The sequence below is a fragment of the Bombina bombina genome, chromosome 6 (genome assembly GCF_027579735.1).
Source record: "Bombina bombina isolate aBomBom1 chromosome 6, aBomBom1.pri, whole genome shotgun sequence".
In the NCBI taxonomy this organism is placed as follows: domain Eukaryota; kingdom Metazoa; phylum Chordata; class Amphibia; order Anura; family Bombinatoridae; genus Bombina; species Bombina bombina.
This window is the reverse complement of record NC_069504.1, coordinates 193,824,576-193,848,825: the sequence shown is the minus strand read 5'-3', so window position 1 is coordinate 193,848,825 and position 24,250 is coordinate 193,824,576. Positions and strand designations below refer to the sequence as shown.

The 24,250-nt window shown below is 41.2% G+C and overlaps 1 protein-coding gene across 1 annotated transcript in view; it reads left to right on the top strand.

Moving 5' to 3' along the window:
- Window positions 1-24,250, top strand: part of IFRD1 (interferon related developmental regulator 1) — an 83,048-nt gene that overhangs the window by 31,939 nt on the left and 26,859 nt on the right. Inside the window, exon 5 of the mRNA XM_053716720.1 lies at window positions 12,445-12,602. Coding sequence (XP_053572695.1) covers window positions 12,445-12,602 — 158 coding nt within the window. The remainder of the gene's footprint in view (window positions 1-12,444; window positions 12,603-24,250) is intronic.

The window sequence follows — 24,250 nt, the reverse complement described above, 5'->3', positions numbered from 1 at the left end:
CATATTTGGGATAATGCATTTGAATCAATAATTTTTCTTACCTTAAAAATTTGACTTTTTCCCTGTGGGCTGTTAGGCTCGCGGGGGCTGAAAATGCTTCATTTTATTGCGTCATTCTTGGCGCAGACTTTTTTGGCGCAAAAAAATCTTTTCTGTTTCCGGCGTCATACCTGTCGCCGGAAGTTGCGTCATTTTTTGACGTTCTTTTGTGCCAAAAATGTCGGCGTTCCGGATGTGGCGTCATTTTTGGCGCCAAAAGCATTTAGGCGCCAAATAATGTGGGCGTATTTTTTGGCGCTAAAAAAATATGGGCGTCGCTTTTGTCTCCACATTATTTAAGTCTCATTTTTCATTGCTTCTGGTTGCTAGAAGCTTGTTCTTTGGCATTTTTTCCCATTCCTGAAACTGTCATTTAAGGAATTTGATCAATTTTGCTTTATGTTTTTTCTCTTACATATTGCAAGATGTCTCACGTTGCATCTGAGTCAGAAGATACTTCAGGAAAATCGCTGTCTGGTGCTGGAACTACCAAAGCTAAGTGTATCTGCTGTAAACTTTTGGTAGCTGTTCCTCCAGCTGTTTGTATTAAATGTCATGACAAACTTGTTAATGCAGATAATATTGGAACTGTTGTTGCAGTTCCAACAACATCTAATGTTCAGAGTGTTCCTGATAACATAAGAGATTTTGTTTCTGAATCCATTAAGAAGGCTATGTCTGTTATTCCTCCTTCTAGTAAAACACAAAATCTTTTAAAACTTCTCGTTATCCAGATGAATTTTTAAATGGACATCATTCGGATTCTAATGATTCTTCTGGTTCAGAGGATTCTTTCTCAGAGGTTGATGCTGATAAATCTTCATATTTATTTAAAATGGAATTTATTCGTTCTTTACTTAAAGAAATTTTAATTGCTTTAGAAATTGAGGATTCTGGTCCTTGATACTAAATCTAAACGTTTAGACAAGGTCTCTAAATCTCCTGTGGTTATTCCAGAAGTTTTTCCTGTTCCTGGTGCTATTTCTAAAGTAATTTCCAGAGAATGGAATAATTTGGGTAATTAATTTACTCCCTCTAAACGTTTTAAGCAATTATATCCTTTGCCGTCCGACAGATTAGAGTTTTGGGACAAAATCCCTAAAGTTGATGGGGCTATTTCTACCCTTGCTAAACGTACTACTATTCCTACGGCAGATGGTACTTCCTTTAAGGATCCTTTAGATAGGAAAATTGAATCCTTTCTAAGAAAAGCTTATCTGTGTTCAGGTAATCTTCTTAGACCTGCTATATCATTGGCTGATGTTGCTGCAGCTTCAACTTTTTGGTTGGAAACTTTAGCGCAACAAGTAACAGATCATGATTCTCATATTATTATTCTTCTTCAACATGCTAATAATTTTATCTGTGATGCCATTTTTGATATTATCAGAGTTGATGTCAGGTTTATGTCTCTAGCTATTTTAGCTAGAAGAGCTTTATGGCTTTAAACTTGGAATGCTGATATGTCTTCTAAATCGACTCTACTTTCCCTTTCTTTCCAGGGTAATAAATTATTTGGTTCTCAGTTGGATTCTATTATCAACTGTTACTTGTGGGAAAGGAACTTTTTTACCACAGGATAAAAAATCTAAAGGTAAAAACAGGGCTAATCGTTTTCGTTCGTTTCAACAAAGAACAAAAGCCTGATCCTTCATCCTCGGGAGCAGTTTCAGTTTGGAAACCATCTCCAGTCTGGAATAAATCCAAGCCTTCTAGAAAAGCAAAGCCAGCTTCTAAGTCCACATGAAGGTGCGGCCCTCATTCCAGCTCAGCTGGTAGGGGGCAGATTACGTTTTTTCAAAGAAATTTGGATCAATTCTGTTCACAATCTTTGGATTCAGAACATTGTTTCAGAAGGGTACAGAATTGGTTTCAAGATAAGACCTCCTGCAAAGAGATTTTTTTTCTTTCCCGTGTCCCAGTAAACCCAGTGAAAGCTCAAGCATTTCTGAAATGTGTTTCAGATCTAGAGTTGGCTGGAGTAATTATGTAAGTTCCAGTTTTGGAACAGGGGCTGGGGTTTTATTCAAATCTCTTCATTGTACCAAAGAAGGAGAATTCCTTCAGACCAGTTCTGGATCTAAAAATATTGAATCGTTATGTAAGGATACCAACATTCAAAATGGTAACTGTAAGGACTATCTTGCCTTTTGTTCAGCAAGGGCATTATATGTCTACAATAGATTTACAGGATGCATATCTGCATATTCAGATTCATCCAGCTCACTATCGGTTCCTGAGATTCTCTTTCCTGGACAAGCATTACCAGTTTGTGGCTCTGCCGTTTGGCCTAGCTACAGCTCCAAGAATTTTTACAAAGGTTCTCGGTGCCCTTCTGTCTGTAATCAGAGAACAGGGTATTGTGGTATTTCCTTATTTGGACGATATCTTGGTACTTGCTCAGTCTTCACATTTAGCAGAATCTCATACGAATCGACTTGTGGTGTTTCTTCAAGATCATGGTTGGAGGATCAATTCACTAAAAAGTTCATTGATTCCTCAGACAAGGGTAACCTTTTTGGGTTTCCAGATAGATTCAGTGTCCATGACTCTGTCTTTAACAGACAAGAGACGTCTAAAATTGATTTCAGCTTGTCGAAACCTTCAGTCACAATCATTCCCTTCGGTAGCCTTATGCATGGAAATTCTAGGTCTTATGACTGCTGCATCGGACGCGATCCCCTTTGCTAGTTTTCACATGCGACCTCTTCAGCTCTGTATGCTGAACCAATGGTGCAGGGATTACACAAAGATATCTCAATTAATATCTTTAAAACCGATTGTATGACATTCTCTGACGTGGTGGACAGATCACCATCGTTTAATTCAGGGGGCTTCTTTTGTTCTTCTGACCTGGATTATAATCTCAACAGATGCAAGTCTTACAGGTTGGGGAGCTGTGTGGGGGTCTCTGACGGCACAAGGGGTTTGGGAATCTCAGGAGGTGAGATTACCGATCAATATTTTGGAACTCCGTGCACTTTTCAGAGCTCTTCAGTCTTGGCCTCTTCTGAAGAGAGAGTCGTTCATTTGTTTTCAGACAGACAATGTCACAACTGTGGCATACATCAATCATCAAGGGGAGAGGTACTCACAGTCCTCTGGCTATGAAAGAAGTATCTCGAATTCTGGTTTGGGCGGAATCCAGCTCCTGTCTAATCTCTGCGGTTCATATCCCAGGTATAGACAATTGGGAAGCGGATTATCTCAGTCGCCAAACGTTGCATCCGGGCGAATGGTCTCTTCACCCAGAGGTATTTCTTCAGATTGTTCAAATATGGGAACTCCCAGAAATAGATCTGATGGCGTCTTTTCTAAACAAGAAACTTCCCAGGTATCTGTCCAGATCCCGGGATCCTCAGGCGGAGGCAGTGGATGCATTGTCACTTCCTTGGAAGTATCATCCTGCCTATATCTTTCCGCCTCTAGTTCTTCTTCCAAGAGTAATCTCCAAGATTCTGAAGGAATTCGTTTGTTCTGCTGGTAGCTCCAGCATGGCCTCACAGGTTTTGGTATGCGGATCTTGTCCGGATGGCCTCTTGCCAGCCGTGGACTCTTCCGTTAAGACCAGACCTTCTGTTGCAATCTTCCATCAGGATCTCAAATCCTTAAATTTAAAGGTATGGAGATTGAACGCTTGATTCTTGGTCAGAGGTTTCTCTGACTCTGTGATTAATACTATGTTACAGGCTTGTAAATCTGTATCTAGAGAGATATATTATAGAGTCTGGAAGACTTATATTTCTTGGTGTCTTTCTCATCATTTTTCCTGGCATTCTTTTAGAATTCCGATAATTTTACAGTTTCTTCAGGATGGTTTAGATAAAGGTTTGTCCGCAAGTTCCTTGAAAGGACAAATCTCTGCTCTTTCTGTTCTTTTTTACAGAAAGATTGCTAATCTTCCTGATATTCATTGTTTTGTACAAGCTTTGGTTCGTATAAAACCTATCATTAAGTCTATTTCTCCTCCTTGGAGTTTGAATTTGGTTCTGGGGGCTCTTCAAGCTCCTCCTTTTGAACCCATGCATTCATTGGACATTAAATTACTTTCTTGGAAAGTTTTGTTCCTTTTGGCCATCTCTTCTGCCAGAAGAGTCTCTGAATTATCTGCTCTTTCTTGTGAGTCTCCTTTTCTGATTTTTCATCAGGATAAGGCGGTGTTGTGAACTTCTTTTGAATTTTTACCTAAGGTTGTGAATTCTAACAACATTAGTAGAGAAATTGTGGTTCCTTCATTATGTCCTAATCCTAAGAATTCTAAGGAGAAATCGTTGCATTCTTTGGATGTTGTTAGAGCTTTGAAATATTATGTTGAAGCTACTAAGTCTTTCCGAAAGACTTCTAGTCTATTTGTCATCTTTTCCGGTTCTAGAAAAGGTCAGAAAGCTTCTGCCATTTCTTTGGCATCTTGGTTGAAATCCTTAATTCACCATGCTTATGTCGAGTCGGGTAAAACTCCGCCTCAAAGGATTACAGCTCATTCTACTAGGTCAGTTTCTACTTCCTGGGCGTTTCGGAATGAGGCTTCGGTTGATCAGATTTGCAAAGCAGCAACTTGGTCCTCTTTGCATACTTTTACTAAATTCTACCATTTTGATGTGTTTTCTTCTTCTGAAGCAGTTTTTGGTAGAAAAGTACTTCAGGCAGCGGTTTCAGTTTGAATCTTCTGCTTATGTTTTCATTAAACTTTATTTTGGGTGTGGATTATTTCTCCAACATAGGTGTGTCCGGTCCACGGCGTCATCCTTACTTGTGGGATATTCTCTTCCCCAACAGGAAATGGCAAAGAGCCCAGCAAAGCTGGTCACATGATCCCTCCTAGGCTCCGCCTACCCCAGTCATTCTCTTTGCCGTTGTACAGGCAACATCTCCACGGAGATGGCTTAGAGTTTTTTAGTGTTTAACTGTAGTTTGTATTATTCAATCAAGAGTTTGTTATTTTAAAATAGTGCTGGTATGTACTATTTAGTCTGAAACAGAAAAGAGATGAAGATTTCTGTTTGTAAGAGGAAAATGATTTTAGCAACCGTTACTAAAATCGATGGCTGTTCCACACAGGACTGTTGAGAGGAATTAACTTCAGTTGGGGGAACAGTGAGCAGACTTTTGCTGCTAGAGGTATGACACATTCTAACAAGACGATGTAATGCTGGAAGCTGTCATTTTCCCTATGGGATCCGGTAAGCCATTTTTATTACAGACAGTAAATAAGGGCTTCACAAGGGCTTTTTAAGACTGTAGACATTTTCTGGGCTAAATCGATTCATATATAAACATATTTAGCCTTGAGGAATCATTTTAATCTGGGTATTTTGTAAAATAATATCGGCAGGCACTGTTTTGGACACCTTATTCTCTAGGGGCTTTCCCTAATCATAGGCAGAGCCTCATTTTCGCGCTGGTATTGCGCACTTGTTTTTGAGAAGCATGACATGCAGTCGCATGTGTGAGGAGCTCTGATACATAGAAAAGACTTTCTGAAGGCGTCATTTGGTATCGTATTCCCCTTTGGGCTTGGGACTGTAAAGGGGTTAAAGATAAAAACGGCTCCGGTTCCGTTATTTTAAGGGTTAAAGCTTCCAAATTTGGTGTGCAATACTTTTAAGGCTTTAAGACACTGTGGTGAAATTTTGGTGAATTTTGAACAATTCCTTCATACTTTTTCGCAATTGCAGTAATAAAGTGTGTTCAGTTTAAAATTTAAAGTGACAGTAACGGTTTTATTTTAAAACGTTTTTTGTACTTTGTTATCAAGTTTATGCCTGTTTAACATGTCTGAACTACCAGACTGTGTTCTGAATGTGGGGAAGCCAAGGTTCCTTCTCATTTAAATAGATGTGATTTATGTGACACAAAATTTAGAGAAAATGATGCCCAAGATGATTCCTCAAGTGAGGGGAGTAAGCATGGTACTGCATCATCTCCTCCTTCGTCTACACCAGTCTTGCCCACTCAGGAGGCCCCTAGTACATCTAGCGCGCCAATACTCCTTACTATGCAACAATTAACGGCTGTAATGGATAATTCTATCAAAAACATTTTAGCCAAAATGCCCACTTATCAGCGTAAGCGCGACTGCTCTGTTTTAGAAAATACTGAAGAGCATGAGGACGCTGATGATATTGGTTCTGAAGTGCCCCTACACCAGTCTGAGGGGGCCAGGGAGGTTTTGTCTGAGGGAGAAATTTCAGATTCAGGGAAAATTTCTCAACAAGCTGAACCTGATGTGATTACATTAAATTTTAAGTTGGAACATCTCCGCGCTCTGCTTAAGGAGGTGTTATCCACTCTGGATGATTGTGAGAATTTGATCATCCCAGAGAAACTATGTAAAATGGACAAGTTCCTAGAGGTCCCGGGGCCCCCAGAAGCTTTTCCTATACCCAAGCGGGTGGCGGACATTGTAAATAAAGAATGGGAAAGGCCCGGTATACCTTTCGTCCCTCCCCCCATATTTAAAAAATTGTTTCCTATGGTCGACCCCAGAAAGGACTTATGGCAGACAGTCCCCAAGGTCGAGGGAGCGGTTTCCACTTTAAACAAACGCACCACTATACCCATAGAAGATAGTTGTGCTTTCAAAGATCCTATGGATAAAAAATTAGAAGGTTTGCTTAAAAAGATGTTTGTTCAGCAAGGTTACCTTCTACAACCAATTTCATGCATTGTCCCTGTCACTACAGCCGCGTGTTTCTGGTTCGATGAGCTAGAAAAGGCGATCACTAGTGATTCTCCTCCTTATGAGGAGATTATGGACAGAATCCGTGCTCTCAAATTGGCTAATTCTTTCACCCTAGACGCCACTTTGCAATTGGCTAGGTTAGCGGCGAAGAATTCTGGGTTTGCTATTGTGGCGCGCAGAGCGCTTTGGTTGAAATCTTGGTCAGCGGATGCGTCTTCCAAGAACAAATTGCTTAACATTCCTTTCAAGGGGAAAACGCTGTTTGGCCCTGACTTGAAAGAGATTATCTCGGATATCACTGGGGGTAAGGGCCACGCCCTTCCTCAGGATAGGTCTTTCAAGGCCAAAAATAAACCTAATTTTCGTCCCTTTCGTAGAAACGGACCAGCCCCAAGTGCTACGTCCTCTAAGCAAGAGGGTAATACTTCTCAAGCCAAGCCAGCCTGGAGACCAATGCAAGGCTGGAACAAGGGAAAGCAGGCCAAGAAACCTGCCACTGCTACCAAGACAGCATGAAATGTTGGCCCCCGATCCGGGACCGGATCTGGTGGGGGGCAGACTCTCTCTCTTCGCTCAGGCTTGGGCAAGAGATGTTCTGGATCCTTGGGCACTAGAAATAGTCTCCCAAGGTTATCTTCTGGAATTCAAGGGGCTTCCCCCAAGGGGGAGGTTCCACAGGTCTCAATTGTCTTCTGACCACATAAACAGACAGGCATTCTTACATTGTGTAGAAGACCTGTTAAAAATGGGAGTGATTCATCCTGTTCCATTAGGAGAACAAGGGAGGGGGTTCTACTCCAATCTGTTCGTAGTTCCCAAAAAAGAGGGAACGTTCACACCAATCTTAGATCTCAAGATCCTAAACAAGTTTCTCAAGGTTCCATCGTTCAAAATGGAAACCATTCTAACAATTCTTCCTTCCATCCAGGAAGGTCAATTCATGACCACGGTGGATTTAAAGGATGCGTATCTACATATTCCTATCCACAAGGAACATCATCGGTTCCTAAGGTTCGCATTCCTGGACAAGCATTACCAGTTCGTGGCACTTCCTTTCGGATTAGCCACTGCTCCAAGGATTTTCACAAAGGTACTAGGGTCCCTTCTAGCGGTGCTAAGTCCAAGGGGCATTGCAGTAGTACCTTACTTGGACGACATTCTGATTCAAGCGTCGTCCCTTCCTCAAGCAAAGGCTCACACGGACATAGTCCTGGCCTTTCTCAGATCTCACGGATGGAAAGTGAACGTAGAAAAGAGTTCTCTATCTCCGTCAACAAGGGTTCCCTTCTTGGGAACAATAATAGACTCCTTAGAAATGAGGATTTTTCTGACAGAGGCCAGAAAAACAAAACTTCTAAACTCTTGTCAAATACTTCATTCCGTTCCTCTTCCTTCCATAGCGCAGTGCATGGAAGTAATAGGTTTGATGGTAGCGGCAATGGACATAGTTCCTTTTGCGCGCATTCATCTAAGACCATTACAACTGTGCATGCTCAGTCAGTGGAATGGGGACTATTCAGACTTGTCTCCGACGATACAAGTAAATCAGAGGACCAGAGATTCACTACGTTGGTGGCTGTCCCTGGACAACCTGTCACAAGGGATGAACTTCCGCAGACCAGAGTGGGTCATTGTCACGACCGACGCCAGTCTGATGGGCTGGGGCGCGGTCTGGGGACCCCTGAAAGCTCAGGGTCTTTGGTCTCGGGAAGAATCTCTTCTACCGATAAATATTCTGGAACTGAGGGCGATACTCAATGCTCTCAAGGCTTGGCCTCAGCTAGCAAAGGCCAAGTTCATACGGTTTCAATCAGACAACATGACGACTGTTGCGTACATCAACCATCAGGGGGGAACAAGGAGTTCCCTGGCGATGGAAGAAGTGACCAAAATCATTCAATGGGCGGAGACTCACTCCTGCCACCTGTCTGCAATCCACATCCCAGGAGTGGAAAATTGGGAAGCGGATTTTCTGAGTCGTCAGACATTACATCCGGGGGAGTGGGAACTCCATCCGGAAATCTTTGCCCAAATTGCTCAACTGTGGGGCATTCCAGACATGGATCTGATGGCCTCTCGTCAGAACTTCAAGGTTCCTTGCTACGGGTCCAGATCCAGGGATCCCAAGGCGACTCTAGTAGATGCACTAGTAGCACCTTGGACCTTCAAACTAGCTTATGTATTCCCGCCGTTTCCTCTCATCCCCAGGCTGGTAGCCAGGATCAATCAGGAGAGGGCATCGGTGATCTTGATAGCTCCTGCGTGGCCACGCAGGACTTGGTATGCAGATCTGGTGAATATGTCATCGGCTCCACCATGGAAGCTACCTTTGAGACGAGACCTTCTTGTTCAAGGTCCGTTCGAACATCCGAATCTGGTCTCGCTCCAACTGACTGCTTGGAGATTGAACGCTTGATCTTATCAAAACGAGGGTTCTCAGATTCTGTTATTGATACTCTTGTTCAGGCCAGAGAGCCTGTAACTAGAAAAATTTACCACAAAATATGGAAAAAATATATCTGTTGGTGTGAATCTAAAGGATTCCCTTGGGACAAGGTAAAAATTCCTAAGATTCTATCCTTTCTTCAAGAAGGATTGGAGAAAGGATTATCTGCAAGTTCCTTGAAGGGACAGATTTCTGCCTTGTCTGTGTTACTTCACAAAAAGCTGGCAGCTGTGCCAGATGTTCAAGCCTTTGTTCAGGCTCTGGTTAGAATCAAGCCTGTTTACAAACCTTTGACTCCTCCTTGGAGTCTCAACTTAGTTCTTTCAGTTCTTCAGGGGGTTCCGTTTGAACCCTTACATTCCGTTGATATTAAGTTATTATCTTGGAAAGTTTTGTTTTTGGTTGCAATTTCTTCTGCTAGAAGAGTTTCAGAATTATCTGCTCTGCAGTGTTCTCCTCCTTATCTGGTGTTCCATGCAGATAAGGTGGTTTTACGTACTAAACCTGGTTTTCTTCCGAAAGTTGTTTCTAACAAAAACATTAACCAGGAGATAGTCGTGCCTTCTTTGTGTCCGAATCCAGTTTCAAAGAAGGAACGTTTGTTGCACAATTTGGATGTTGTTCGCGCTCTAAAATTCTATTTAGATGCTACAAAGGATTTTAGACAAACATCTTCCTTGTTTGTTGTTTATTCTGGTAAAAGGAGAGGTCAAAAAGCAACTTCTACCTCTCTCTCTTTTTGGATTAAAAGCATCATCAGATTGGCTTATGAGACTGCCGGACGGCAGCCTCCCGAAAGAATCACAGCTCATTCCACTAAGGCTGTGGCTTCCACATGGGCCTTCAAGAACGAGGCTTCTGTTGATCAGATATGTAGGGCAGCGACTTGGTCTTCACTGCACACTTTTACCAAATTTTACAAGTTTGATACTTTTGCTTCTTCTGAGGCTATTTTTGGGAGAAAGGTTTTGCAAGCCGTGGTGCCTTCCATTTAGGTGACCTGATTTGCTCCCTCCCTTCATCCGTGTCCTAAAGCTTTGGTATTGGTTCCCACAAGTAAGGATGACGCCGTGGACCGGACACACCTATGTTGGAGAAAACAGAATTTATGTTTACCTGATAAATTACTTTCTCCAACGGTGTGTCCGGTCCACGGCCCGCCCTGGTTTTTTTAATCAGGTCTGATAATTTATTTTCTTTAACTACAGTCACCACGGTATCATATGGTTTCTCCTATGCAAATATTCCTCCTTTACGTCGGTCGAATGACTGGGGTAGGCGGAGCCTAGGAGGGATCATGTGACCAGCTTTGCTGGGCTCTTTGCCATTTCCTGTTGGGGAAGAGAATATCCCACAAGTAAGGATGACGCCGTGGACCGGACACACCGTTGGAGAAAGTAATTTATCAGGTAAACATAAATTCTGTTTTTCAGCAGGAATTGGCTGTCTTTATTTTATCCCTCCCTCTCTAGTGACTCTTGCGTGGAAAGATCCACATCTTGGGTAGTCATTATCCCATACGTAACTAGCTCATGGACTCTTGCTAATTACATGAAAGAAAACATAATTTATGTAAGAACTTACCTGATAAATTCATTTTTCATATTAGCAAGAGTCCATGAGGCCCACCCTTTTTGTGGTGGTTATGATTTTTTTGTATAAAGCACAACTATTCCAATTCCTTATTTTATATGCTTTCGCACTTTTTTTTATCACCCCACTTCTTGGCTATTCGTTAAACTGATTTGTGGGTGTGGTGAGGGGTGTATTTATAGGCATTTTGAGGTTTGGGAAACTTTGCCCCTCCTGGTAGGAATGTATATCCCATACGTCACTAGCTCATGGACTCTTGCTAATATGAAAGAAATGAATTTATCAGGTAAGTTCTTACATAAATTGTTTTCCTTCGGTCGAATGACTGGGGTTGGAGGGAAGGGAGGTGATACTTAACAGCTTTGCTGTGGTGCTCTTTGCCAGGAGTGATATTCCCAATAGTAATTAGAGATCTGTGTCAAGAAATAAATTTATCAGGTAATCAAAAATTTTGTTTTTGCCCTCCTTGTGCAATTCTGCCCACGCACAGCCAATCACTCATGGGCAGGTGGTGTCAATCTCCCCGGTCAGATAAGACCGCAGAGATTGAAATTTGCAATCTGAGGTGGCGAAAGGTTAGGGAAACAAGCGGTCTGACCGTTGCTTGTTAAATACGGACTGCAGGTTTCTTCCCCCATCTTACATCCATCAGCCAATTTCTATATGTATAGAATTGTACATGTGCTGGTGCCTTAGCATGCATATAAACATTGTGCACATTTTCATAGTGGAAGTGAATGGGAAAGTTGTTTAAAATTGCTGTGGAGCACACCAAAATCCTTAACTATTAATACCTACAGTGCTGTGATCTAGAATTGTATAAAGAGTTTCCAAAATATTCCAATGATAGCATTTAAAAGGAACCGTAATCTTAGACATATTGGTCCAAACTGATATGGGAGGTTCTAGGAAAGCAGGATATGGGTACATTACTGTTAATTTGGGATGCTATCCTTGCCTAGGTTGTTGCAGTTGTAACTCCATGATTAAAGGGGACACTTTTACACACCCTAGATCTGGCAAAACTTATAAAATAAGGGATTATTTTACCTGCAACTCGGGTATATTTATTTAATAAAGTGCCTGTTTTCCTGGATCTATATAGGAGAGACCACTAGGAGAGCCATTGATCGTATTGGGAACACAAATCTAATATCAGATGTGGGAATAAAGATGCCCCAGTATCCCGTTTCTTGGAGAGTAGCCATTCTATTAGCCAGTTGAAATGGCAGATAATTGATCAAATAAGACCCAGGAGGGGGGCAATAGAGAGCTGCTGCTGTAAAGAGGCATTATTTTGGATATCTACTTTAAATGCTCTCAGACTGAATGGGATGAATAAGGATTATGAAATGTTTATCTGTTTCCTATAAATTATCTGTGTATATATGTATTGATTACCAATGTGATATACATTGGGAGCCACTAGGTGGCATATGAGATTTTTATGAAATAATCTTGTTGGTAGAGGTGATGGTATATAAGGGCATTAGGAAGTGGATACAATGTATAGCATGATTGAGGATTGAGAGCCCGAAACGTTGCTGGATTTCTGTTGGATCTGTATTCTGCCATTAAATACTATTTGTTTTACAACCGTGTTTCTGTTGTGCTGTGAAGCTACTCTGAATGTTGTCATATAGAATTGTCAAAATATTTTTTTATCATTTCGTTTACTTTCCAGGTAAAGGTGAAGAGCAACGTGCCGCTGCAGCAATCTCATGTCTCCTTTGTAGTCAGCTGGGGCCAGGGATTGAAAGTGAGGATGTCTTTAGAACTTTGGCTCCTGTTCTAAAAAATATTATTTGTGATGGGAGCGCAAGTATACAGGCACGACAAGCTGTGAGTATTTGAGGCTACTAATGGGGAGGCATAATTCATACAATATAAATACAAATAAATTACTTAAATCTAGATTTTTATTATTTTTGTTTTATAGCTACATTGTTGCAAATACTGCTGCCATAGAATGCTGAAGACATGCCCACTCCTGAGCTCCTATGAGCCTTCCTTGGTTTAATTTTCAAAGGATACCAAGAGAATAAAGTAATTTTTTTTTAACAAAAGTAAATTTGGTGGTAGTTCATAATTGCTTATTTCTTCTGTTAAGTGTGATCAGTCCACGGGTCATCATTACTTCTGGGATATTACTCCTCCCCAACAGGAAGTGCAAGAGGATACACCCAGCAGAGCTGCATATAGCTCCTCCCCTCTACGTCACTCCCAGTCATTCTCTTGCACCCAACGACTAGATAGGATGTGTGAGAGGACTATGGTGATTATACTTAGTTTTATATCTTCAATCAAAAGTTTGTTATTTTAAAATAGCACCGGAGTGTGTTATTACCTCTCTGGCAGAGTTTGAAGAAGAATCTACCAGAGTTTTGCTATGATTTTAGCCGGAGTAGTTAAGATCATATTGCTGTTCTCGGCCATCTGAGGAGTGAGGTAAACATCAGATCAGGGGACAGCGGGCAGATGAATCTGCATAGAGGTATGTAGCAGTTTTTATTTTCTGACAATGGAATTGATGAGAAAATCCTGCCATACCGATATAATGTCATGTATGTATACTTTACACTTCAGTATTCTGGGGAATGGTACTTCACTAGAATTACACTGTAAGAAATACATAAAGCTGTTTAATAACTAGAGATTATGTTTAACGTTTTTGCTGGAATGTAAAATCGTTTTCATTTGCTGAGGTACTGTGTGAATAAATGTTTGGGCACTATTTTTCCACTTGGCAGTTGCTTAATCTGTTTTTCTGACAGTTTCTGTTCTCCCTCACTGCTGTGTGTGAGGGGGAGGGGCCGTTTTTTGGCATTTTTTCTATGCATCAAATATTTCAGTCAGCAACTCATTGTATTCCCTGCATGATCCGGTTCATCTCTACAGAGCTCAGGGGTCTTCAAACTTATTTTGAGGGAGGTAATTTCTCTCAGCAGAGCTGTGAGAATTATAGTTTGACTGAGATAAAAAACGTTTATTCTGTAATTTGTTTCCTGCTTTCAGAATTTGTTATCTTTGCTAATGGGATTAAACCTTTGCTAAAGTTGTGTTGTTTACAAGGATTGAGGCTATAACTGTTTCAATTTATTAATTTTCAACTGTCATAGATCTTCTGTGCTTCTTAAAGGCACAGTACATTTTAATATTATTCTAATTGAATTGTATTTCCAAGTTGCAAGTTTATTTGCTAGTGTGTTAAACATGTCTGATTCAGAGGATGATACCTGTGTCATTTGTTGCAATGCCAAAGTGGAGCCCAATAGAAATTTATGTACTAACTGTATTGATGCTACTTTAAATAAAAGTCAATCTGTACAAATTGAACAAATTTCACCAAACAACGAGGGGAGAGTTATGCCGACTAACTCGCCTCACGTGTCAGTACCTACATCTCCCGCTCAGAGGGAGGTGCGTGATATTGTAGCGCCGAGTACATCTGGGCGGCCATTACAAATCACATTACAGGATATGGCTACTGTTATGACTGAGGTTTTGGCTAAATTACCAGAACTAAGAGGTAAGCGTGATCACTCTGGGGTGAGAACAGAGTGCGCTGATAATATTAGGGCCATGTCAGACACTGCGTCACAGGTGGCAGAACATGAGGACGGAGAACTTCATTCTGTGGGTGACGGTTCTGATCCAAACAGACTGGATTCAGATATTTCAAATTTTAAATTTAAACTAACCTCCATGTATTACTAGGGGAGGTGTTAGCGGCTCTGAATGATTGTAACACAGTTGCAATACCAGAGAAAATGTGTAGGTTGGATAAATATTTTGCGGTACCGACGAGTACTGAGGTTTTTCCTATACCTAAGAGACTTACTGAAATTGTTACTAAGGAGTGGGATAGACCCGGTGTGCCGTTCTCACCCCCTCCGATATTTAGAAAAATGTTTCCAATAGACGCCACCACAAGGGACTTATGGCAAACGGTCCCTAAGGTGGAGGGAGCAGTTTCTACCTTAGCTAAGCGTACCACTATCCCGGTGGAGGATAGCTGTGCTTTTTCAGATCCAATGGATAAAAAGTTAGAGGGTTACCTTAAGAAAATGTTTGTTCAACAAGGTTTTATATTGCAACCCCTTGCATGCATTGCGCCGATCACGGCTGCAGCGGCATTCTGGATTGAGTCTCTGGAAGAGAACATTGGTTCAGCTACTCTGGACGACATTACGGACAGGCTTAGAGTCCTTAAACTAGCTAATTCATTCATTTCGGAGGCCGTAGTACATCTTACTAAACTTACGGCGAAGAATTCAGGATTCGCCATTCAGGCACGCAGGACGCTGTGGCTAAAATCCTGGTCAGCTGATGTTACTTCTAAGTCTAAATTGCTTAATATACCTTTCAAAGGGCAGACCTTATTCGGGCCCGGGTTGAAAGAGATTATCGCTGACATTACAGGAGGTAAAGGCCATGCCCTGCCTCAGGACAAAGCCAAGACTAGACAGTCTAATTTTCGTTCCTTTCGTAATTTCAAAGCAGGAGCAGCATCAACTTCCTCTGCACCAAAACAGGAAGGAGCTGTTGCTCGCTACAGACAAGGCTGGAAACCTAACCAGTCCTGGAACAAGGGCAAGCAGACTAGGAAACCTGCTGCTGCCCCTAAAACAGCATGAATTGAGGGCCCCCGATCCGGGATCGGATCTAGTGGGGGGCAGACTTTCTCTCTTCGCCCAGGCTTGGGCAAGAGATGTTCAGGATCCCTGGGCGCTAGAGATAATATCTCAGGGATACCTTCTGGACTTCAAATACTCTCCTCCAAGAGAGAGATTTCATCTGTCAAGATTGTCAACAATCCAGACAAAGAAAGAGGCGTTTCTACGCTGCGTACAAGAGCTCTTGTTAATGGGAGTAATCCATCCAGTTCCACGATCGGAACAGGGACAGGGGTTTTACTCAAATCTGTTTGTGGTTCCCAAAAAAGAGGGAACTTTCAGACCAATCCTGGACTTAAAGATCCTAAACAAATTCCTAAGAGTTCCATCGTTCAAGATGGAGACTATTTGGACAATTTTACCTATGATCCAAGAGGGTCAATACATGACCACTGTAGATTTAAAAGATGCTTACCTTCACATACCGATTCACAAAGATCATTACCGGTACCTAAGGTTTGCCTTCCTAGACAGGCATTACCAGTTTGTGGCTCTTCCATTCGGATTGGCTACAGCTCCAAGAATCTTCACAAAGGATCTGGGTGCTCTTCTGGCGGTACTAAGACCGCGGGGAATCTCGGTAGTTCCATACCTAGACGACATTCTGATACAAGCTTCAAGCTTTCAAACTGCCAAGTCTCATACAGAGTTAGTGCTGGCATTTCTAAGGTCACATGGATGGAAGGTGAACGAAAAGAAAAGTTCACTCGTTCCACTCACAAGAGTTCCCTTCCTGGGGACTCTTATAGATTCTGTAGAAATGAAGATTTACCTGACAGAGGACAGGCTAACAAGACTTCAAAGTGCTTGCCGCACCCTTCATTCCATTCAACACCCGTCAGTGGCTCAATGCATGTAGGTAATCGGCTTAATGGTAGCGGCAATGGACATAGTACCCTTTGCACGCTTACACCTCAGACCACTGCAACTGTGCATGCTAAGTCAGTGGAATGGGGATTACTCAGACTTATCCCCTTCTCTGAATCTGGATCAAGAGACCAGAAATTCTCTTCTATGGTGGCTTTCTCGGCCACATCTGTCCAGGGGGATGCCATTCAGCAGACCAGACTGGACAATTGTAACAACAGACGCCAGCCTTCTAGGTTGGGGTGCCGTCTGGAATTCTCTGAAGGCTCAGGGACAATGGAGTCAGGAGGAGAGTCTCCTGCCAATAAACATTCTGGAATTGAGAGCAGTTCTCAATGCCCTCCTGGCTTGGCCCCAGTTGACAACTCGGGGGTTCATCAGGTTTCAGTCGGACAACATCACGACTGTAGCTTACATCAACCATCAGGGAGGGACAAGAAGCTCCCTAGCTATGATGGAAGTATCAAAGATAATTTGCTGGGCAGAGTCTCACTCTTGCCACCTGTCAGCAATCCACATCCCGGGAGTGGAGAACTGGGAGGCGGATTTCTTAAGTCGTCAGACTTTTCATCCGGGGGAGTGGGAACTTCATCCGGAGGTCTTTGCCCAAATACTTCGACGTTGGGGCAAACCAGAGATAGATCTCATGGCGTCTCGACAGAACGCCAAGCTTCCTCGTTACGGGTCCAGATCCAGGGATCCAGGAGCAGTCCTGATAGATGCTCTGACAGCACCTTGGGACTTCAGGATGGCTTACGTGTTTCCACCCTTCCCGTTGCTTCCTCGATTGATTGCCAGAATCAAACAAGAGAGAGCATCAGTGATTCTAATAGCACCTGCGTGGCCACGCAGGGCTTGGTATGCAGACCTGGTGGACATGTCATCCTGTCCACCTTGGTCTCTACCTCTGAAACGGGACCTTCTGATACAGGGTCCCTTCAAACATCAAAATCTAACTTCTCTGAAGCTGACTGCTTGGAAATTGAACGCTTGATTTTATCAAGACGTGGATTTTCTGAGTCAGTTATTGATACCTTAATACAGGCTAGGAAACCTGTTACCAGAAAGATTTACCATAAGATATGGCGTAAATACCTATATTGGTGTGAATCCAAAGGTTACTCTTGGAGTAAGGTTAGGATTCCTAGGATATTGTCTTTTCTACAAGAAGGTTTAGAAAAGGGTTTATCTGCTAGTTCATTAAAGGGACAGATCTCAGCTCTGTCCATTCTGTTACACAAACGTCTGTCAGAAGTTCCTGACGTCCAGGCTTTTTGTCAGGCTTTGGCCAGGATTAAGCCTGTGTTTAAAACTGTTGCTCCACCATGGAGTTTAAACCTTGTTCTTAATGTTTTACAGGGCGTTCCGTTTGAACCCCTTCATTCCATTGATATAAAGTTGTTATCTTGGAAAGTTCTATTTTTAATGGCTATTTCCTCGGCTCGAAGAGTCTCTGAATTATCAGCCTTACATTGTGATTCTCCTTATTTGATTTTTCATTCGGATAAGGTAGTCCTGCGTACTAAACCTGGGTTCTTACCTAAGGTAGTTACTAACAGGAATATCAATCAAGAGATTGTTGTTCCTTCTTTATGCCCAAATCCTTCTTCAAAGAAGGAACGTCTACTGCACAACCTGGATGTAGTCCGTGCTCTAAAATTTTACTTACAGGCAACTAAGGAATTTCGACAAACGTCTTCTCTGTTTGTCATTTACTCTGGGCAGAGGAGAGGTCAAAAAGCTTCCGCTACCTCTCTTTCTTTTTGGCTTCGTAGCATAATTCGTTTAGCTTATGAGACTGCTGGACAGCAGCCTCCTGAAAGAATTACAGCTCATTCTACTAGAGCTGTGGCTTCCACTTGGGCCTTCAAGAATGAGGCCTCTGTTGAACAGATTTGCAAGGCTGCAACTTGGTCTTCGCTTCATACTTTTTCCAAATTTTCCAAATTTGACACTTTTGCTTCTTCGGAGGCTATTTTTGGGAGAAAGGTTCTTCAGGCAGTGGTTCCTTCTGTATAAAGAGCCTGCCTATCCCTCCCGTCATCCGTGTACTTTTGCTTTGGTATTGGTATCCCAGAAGTAATGATGACCCGTGGACTGATCACACTTAACAGAAGAAAACATAATTTATGCTTACCTGATAAATTCCTTTCTTCTGTAGTGTGATCAGTCCACGGCCCGCCCTGTTTTTAAGGCAGGTAAATATTTTTTAATTTTATACTCCAGTCACCACTTCACCCTTGGCTTTTCCTTTCTCGTTGGTCCTTGGTCGAATGACTGGGAGTGACGTAGAGGGGAGGAGCTATATGCAGCTCTGCTGGGTGAATCCTCTTGCACTTCCTGTTGGGGTGGAGTAATATCCCAGAAGTAATGATGACCCGTGGACTGATCACACTACAGAAGAAAGGAATTTATCAGGTAAGCATAAATTATGTTTTTGTCTAAATTGTGTGATTTTTACTGTCCCTCTAACAGGACTGGCTGTAAATGATTTTTTACAGCTAGTTTTGTCAGTTTGCTTTTGGGCCTCTCCAGTGCATGGGACAAAATTCATGCAAAATGAGCATTTTGCCAAATACAACAAATGCTGTAACCTGGGTTTTCTTAAAGTGCTGGTGTAGTGATTTGTAGGATTGTTGAAGAAAACTCGGGTTGCAGTTAACACTGGCCTAATAACATTTACACGAGATGTAATGTTCCTGTGAGAATGGGGATATCTGCCTCTTAACTCGCTGGCTGATCTTGGCAAAATATGAAGTAGAAATATGTAACCCATTTTAAAGGAATGACGACTTTAAAGTAGACATTACTTCCGATAGCCAGTGCCCTTTTTTTTTTTTTTTTTACAAACTTTCTTTTAGCTTCTTCACAAAATCCAATATTTTTATTACACATGCTTATTTCTCTATTTCTTTCATGTAATTGGCAAGAGTCCATGAGCTAGTGATGTATGGGATATACAATTCTACCTGGAGTGGCAGTTTCCCAAACCTCAAAATTAAGGATGCACCAAAGTTTCGTCCGAAAATTGCATTTTATTGGTTATTTCGTTTTTTAGTTTTTTTTTGCCTTTTATTTTCAGTAAAATTGTGTAGCATATTTCAAATTTGATGCCAGCCTAGAGCTGCTGTTTGAGTTCATTACTTGACTTACTGTTTTGCATATAATAGTTTTCTAGGACTATACTTTATTTTGATAATTGGTAAAAAAAATAAATAAAAAAAAATGGTTAAATCTTGTTATTACACAGAACTAAATAAAGAATACTAGCGATGCACCAAAATTTGGGTCGCCAAAAATGTGCAATTCCTATTTCGGCCCAAAGAGGACAAAAATGGCAAATTTACAGCCCTCCCCTGTTCTATTGAGTTACATGTCTATCCTTAGCATAAGGTGAGCAGCACAGCACTGGCATGGTACACAGAGCACACACAAGTACCATGACGTAATATTTGAAACCAGCAGTGACCTTTGGTTTTCTTAAAAAAAAAAAAAAAGTTGAGTACAGTATTCAAAGGGGGATAAGTAACATGTTTATAAACACTTGATATTATCAGACACAGCCTTAAGCACACACAGATATGTATAAGCCTTATATACAGTGCTTATACATCAGCCTCTTGTGCGTAGACATTCTATTCACTTGAGGCAAATATGAGTGCACACTATATATGCATAATCCCCAAGCTTGCACACAGTTGGTACAAATTAGCACCCACCAGTGTATACAAAAAAGCATAGTAACTTTCTATAACCACCTTGCACGTAAGGTCATAGCCAAGTCCGGTGGTCCTGGTGACAGGCAGACTCCATATGGGGCTCCGGACATATAATCTGACGGGCCAGTGTGAGACCCGAACTAGGCGGAGATACAATGAGACGATAAGGTTCAGCCACGCCCATCACACAGACCACTAAACCCAAAAACAAAACATGTCCACCTCGTATTGTTGTCTGGCTATAACCACACTCTCCTCTGTAGAGCTCCACCAGTTTCACAAGGGACTACGCCCATTTGTTGGAACTTTCCCGCCTACAAGCTCTCTCAGCTACATACACACACTGTAGTTAAAAAAGAAAAAAAAATTTGGTTTCGGTTTTTGGCCAGGGGCATCCTGAATTTTCGGTATCTGTTTCGGTCCAGGTTTCATTTCGGTGCATCCCTAAATGCCAATAAATACACCCTCACCACACCCACAATTCAGTTTTACAAAATTTGCCTCCTATGGAGGTGGTGAAGTAAGTTTGTGCTAAGATTTCTAAGTTGATATGCGCTTAAAGGGACACTCAATCAAAATTAAACATTCATGATTCATATAGAGCAGCAATTTTAAACAACTTTCCAATTTACTTCCATTAACAAAATGTGCACAGTCTTTTTATATTTAAACTTTTTGGGTCACCAGCTCCTACTGAGCATGTGCAAGAATAAGTGTGTATGCATTTGTGATTGGCTGATGGCTGTCACATGGTACAGGGGGAGTGGAAAAAGACATAACTTTTAAAATTGTCAGAAAAAAAATCTTCTACTCATTTGAAGTTCAGACTAAGTGCTACTGCATTGTCTTATCTTGCATTTGTTGATTATGCAAATCTACTGTGTTGACTGGTCCTTTAACATTTTTGAAGCCCGATTCCTCTGAGTACAGTGAATGTCAGAGGGATGTGAAGGGAGTATCACCTATTGAATGCAATGGTCTTCTTCACGGGAGATCTATTTCATAGGTTATCGGTCGTAGAGATTCATCTCCTACCTCCCTTTTCAGATCGATGATATACGCTCATATTCCATTACCTCTACTGATAAGTTTCAGTACTGGTTTGGCTATCTGCTATATGTGGATGGGTGTCTTTTGGTAAGTATGTACAATACATATATTTAGAATGTTATATAAATAAATAAAGTGCCAAACCATAGCTGAGTGTCTTAAAGGGACTGTAAACCTTAAAAATGTTATATAATTCTGCACATAGTGCAGAATTATATAACATTCTATTAGCCAAACTTTGTAAATCATAATATGCCCTTTTTATTTTGTAAAAATACCACTGTTTTACAGACCCGCTCTCTGTACTCTGCTGAGCGGGTCTGTTTTTACTGAGCGCATCGGGCCAGCTGTATAGTCACAGCCCGGCCCGACTGCGCTCTGTCTGACAGCGGGAGCGAGCTGCACTGTGTCTAATGGCGCGGCCGGGCCGGGCTGTGACTATACAGCTGGCCCGATGCGCTCAGTAAAAACAGACCTGCTCAGCAGAGTACAGAGAGCGGGTCTGTAAAACAGCGGTATTTTTACAAAATAAAAAGGGAATATTATGATTTACAAAGTTTGGCTAATATAATGTTATATAATTCTGCACTATGTGCAGAATTATATAACATTATTTTTAAGGTTTACTGACCCTTTAAGTAATGAAAACATATTTGCCATGATTCAGGTTTTCAGTATATTTCCTTTTGCAGACTGTCGGTTTCATATCTGGGAAATGCTTTTTTAGGATAAAATGGATTTCTTACCTGGGTTATAGTCTTTTTCAATTGACTTTTTTTTTAAATTCGCGGGCAGAATTAGGCTTGTGAGGGCGCAAAATGGCAGTTTATTGCGTCATTCTTGGCGCAAGATTTGTCATTTCCGTTTTTGGCGGCAAAAAATATTTTTCTGTTGTGAGTCATACTTGGCGCCAAATATTTTCATTATTTAGGACCCCATTCCTATATGCCTCTTGCCTTTTTTCTCTATCAGGGGGGTATGCTGTTTGCATTTTTTCCCATTCCTGAAACTGCCGTATAAGGAAATTGATAATTTTGCTTTGTTTTTTTTGTCTTACATTTGCAAGATGTCTCAACCTGATCCTGTCTCAGAAATCACTGTTGGAACTCTGCTGCCTGATAACAGTTCTACCAAAGCTAAGTGCATTTGTTGTAAACTTGTGGAGGTTATATCTCCTGCTGTAGTTTGTAATAGTTGTCATGATAAACTTTTACATACAGAGAATGTATCAATCAGTAGTAGTTCATTACCTGTTGCTGTTCCCTCAACATCTAATGCACAAGATATATCTGTAAATTTAAAAGAATTTATTTCTGATTCTATTCAGGCTTTGTCTGCCATCCCGCCTTCTAATAAACGTAAAAGGTCTTTTAATACTTCTCATAAAGTTGATGAAATTTCAAATGATCGGCAACATGCTGAATTATCCTTCTGATGGTGATCTATCTGGTTCAGAAGATCCTGCCTCAGATATTGACACTGACAAATCTTATTTATTTAAAATGGAGTATATTCGTTCTGTGTTAAAAGAAGTGTTGATTACATTGGATATGGAGGAAACTAGTCCTCTTGATATTAAAACTAGTAAACGTTTAAATTCGGTTTATAAACCTCCTGTGGTTATTCCAGAGGTTTTTCCAGTTCCTGATGCTATTTCTGATATGATTTCTAAGGAATGGAATAGGCCTGGTACTTTTTATTCCTCCTTCAAGGTTTAAAAATTGTATCCTTTGCCAGCAGTTACTTTAGAGTTTTGGGAAAAGATCCCCAAAGTTGATGGGGCTATTGCTACTCTTGCTGAACGTACTACTATTCCTACGTAAGAGTACTTCTTTTAAAGATCGTTTAGCTAGGAAACTTGAATCTTAACTAAGGAAAGCCTATTTATATTCAGGTCATCTTCTCAATCCTGCAATTTCTTTGGCAGATGTTGCAGCTGCTTAAACTTTTTGGTTGGAAACTTTAGCGCAACAAGTATTGGATCATGATTTGTCTAGCATTAACTTGATTCAACATGCTAATCATTTTTTCTTCTGTTAAGTGTGATCAGTCCACGGGTCATCATTACTTCTGGGATACTACTCCTCCCCAACAGGAAGTGCAAGAGGATTCACCCAGCAGAGCTGCACACAGCTCCTCCCCTCTACGTCACCCCCAGTCATTCTCTTGCACCCAACGACTAGATAGGATGTGTGAGAGGACTATGGTGATTATACTTGGTTTTATATCTTCAATCAAAAGTTTGTTATTTTAAAATAGCACCGGAGTGTGTTATTACCTCTCTGGCAGAGTTTGAAGAAGAATCTACCAGAGTTTTTGCTATGATTTTAGCCGGAGTAGTTAAGATCATATTGCTGTTTCTTGGCCATCTGAGGAGAGGTAAACTTCAGATCAGGGGACAGCAGGCAGATGAATCTGCATAGAGGTATGTAGCAGCTTTTATTTTCTGACAATGGAATTGATGAGAAAATCCTGCCATACCGATATAATGTCATGTATGTATACTTTACACTTCAGTATTCTGGGGAATGGTACTTCACTAGAATTACACTGTAAGAATTGCATAAAGCTGTTTAATAACTATAAATTATGTTTAACGTTTTTGCTGGAATGTAAAATCGTTTTCATTTGCTGAGGTTCTGAGTGAATAAATGTTTGGGCACTATTTTTCCACTTGGCAGTTGCTTGATCTAATTTCTGACAGTTTCTGATCTCTCTCACTGTTGTGTGTGAGGGGGAGGGGCCGTTTTTTGGCGCTTTTGCTACGCATCAAATATTTCAGTCAGCAGCTCATTGTATTTCCTGCATGATCCAGTTCATCTCTACAGAGCTCAGGGGTCTTCAAAACTTATTTTGAGGGAGGTAATTTCTCTCAGCAGAGCTGTGAGAATTATAGTTGACTGAGATAAAAAACGTTTATTCTGTAATTTGTTTCCTGCTTTCAGAATTTGTTATCTTTGCTAATGGGATTAAACCTTTGCTAAAGTTGTGTTGTTTACACTATAACTGTTTTCAATTTATTAATTTTCAACTGTCATAGATCTTCTGTGCTTCTTAAAGGCACAGTACGTTTTTAATATTATTCTAATTGAATTGTATTCCAAGTTGCAAGTTTATTTGCTAGTGTGTTAAACATGTCTGATTCAGAGGATGATACCTGTGTCATTTGTTGCAATGC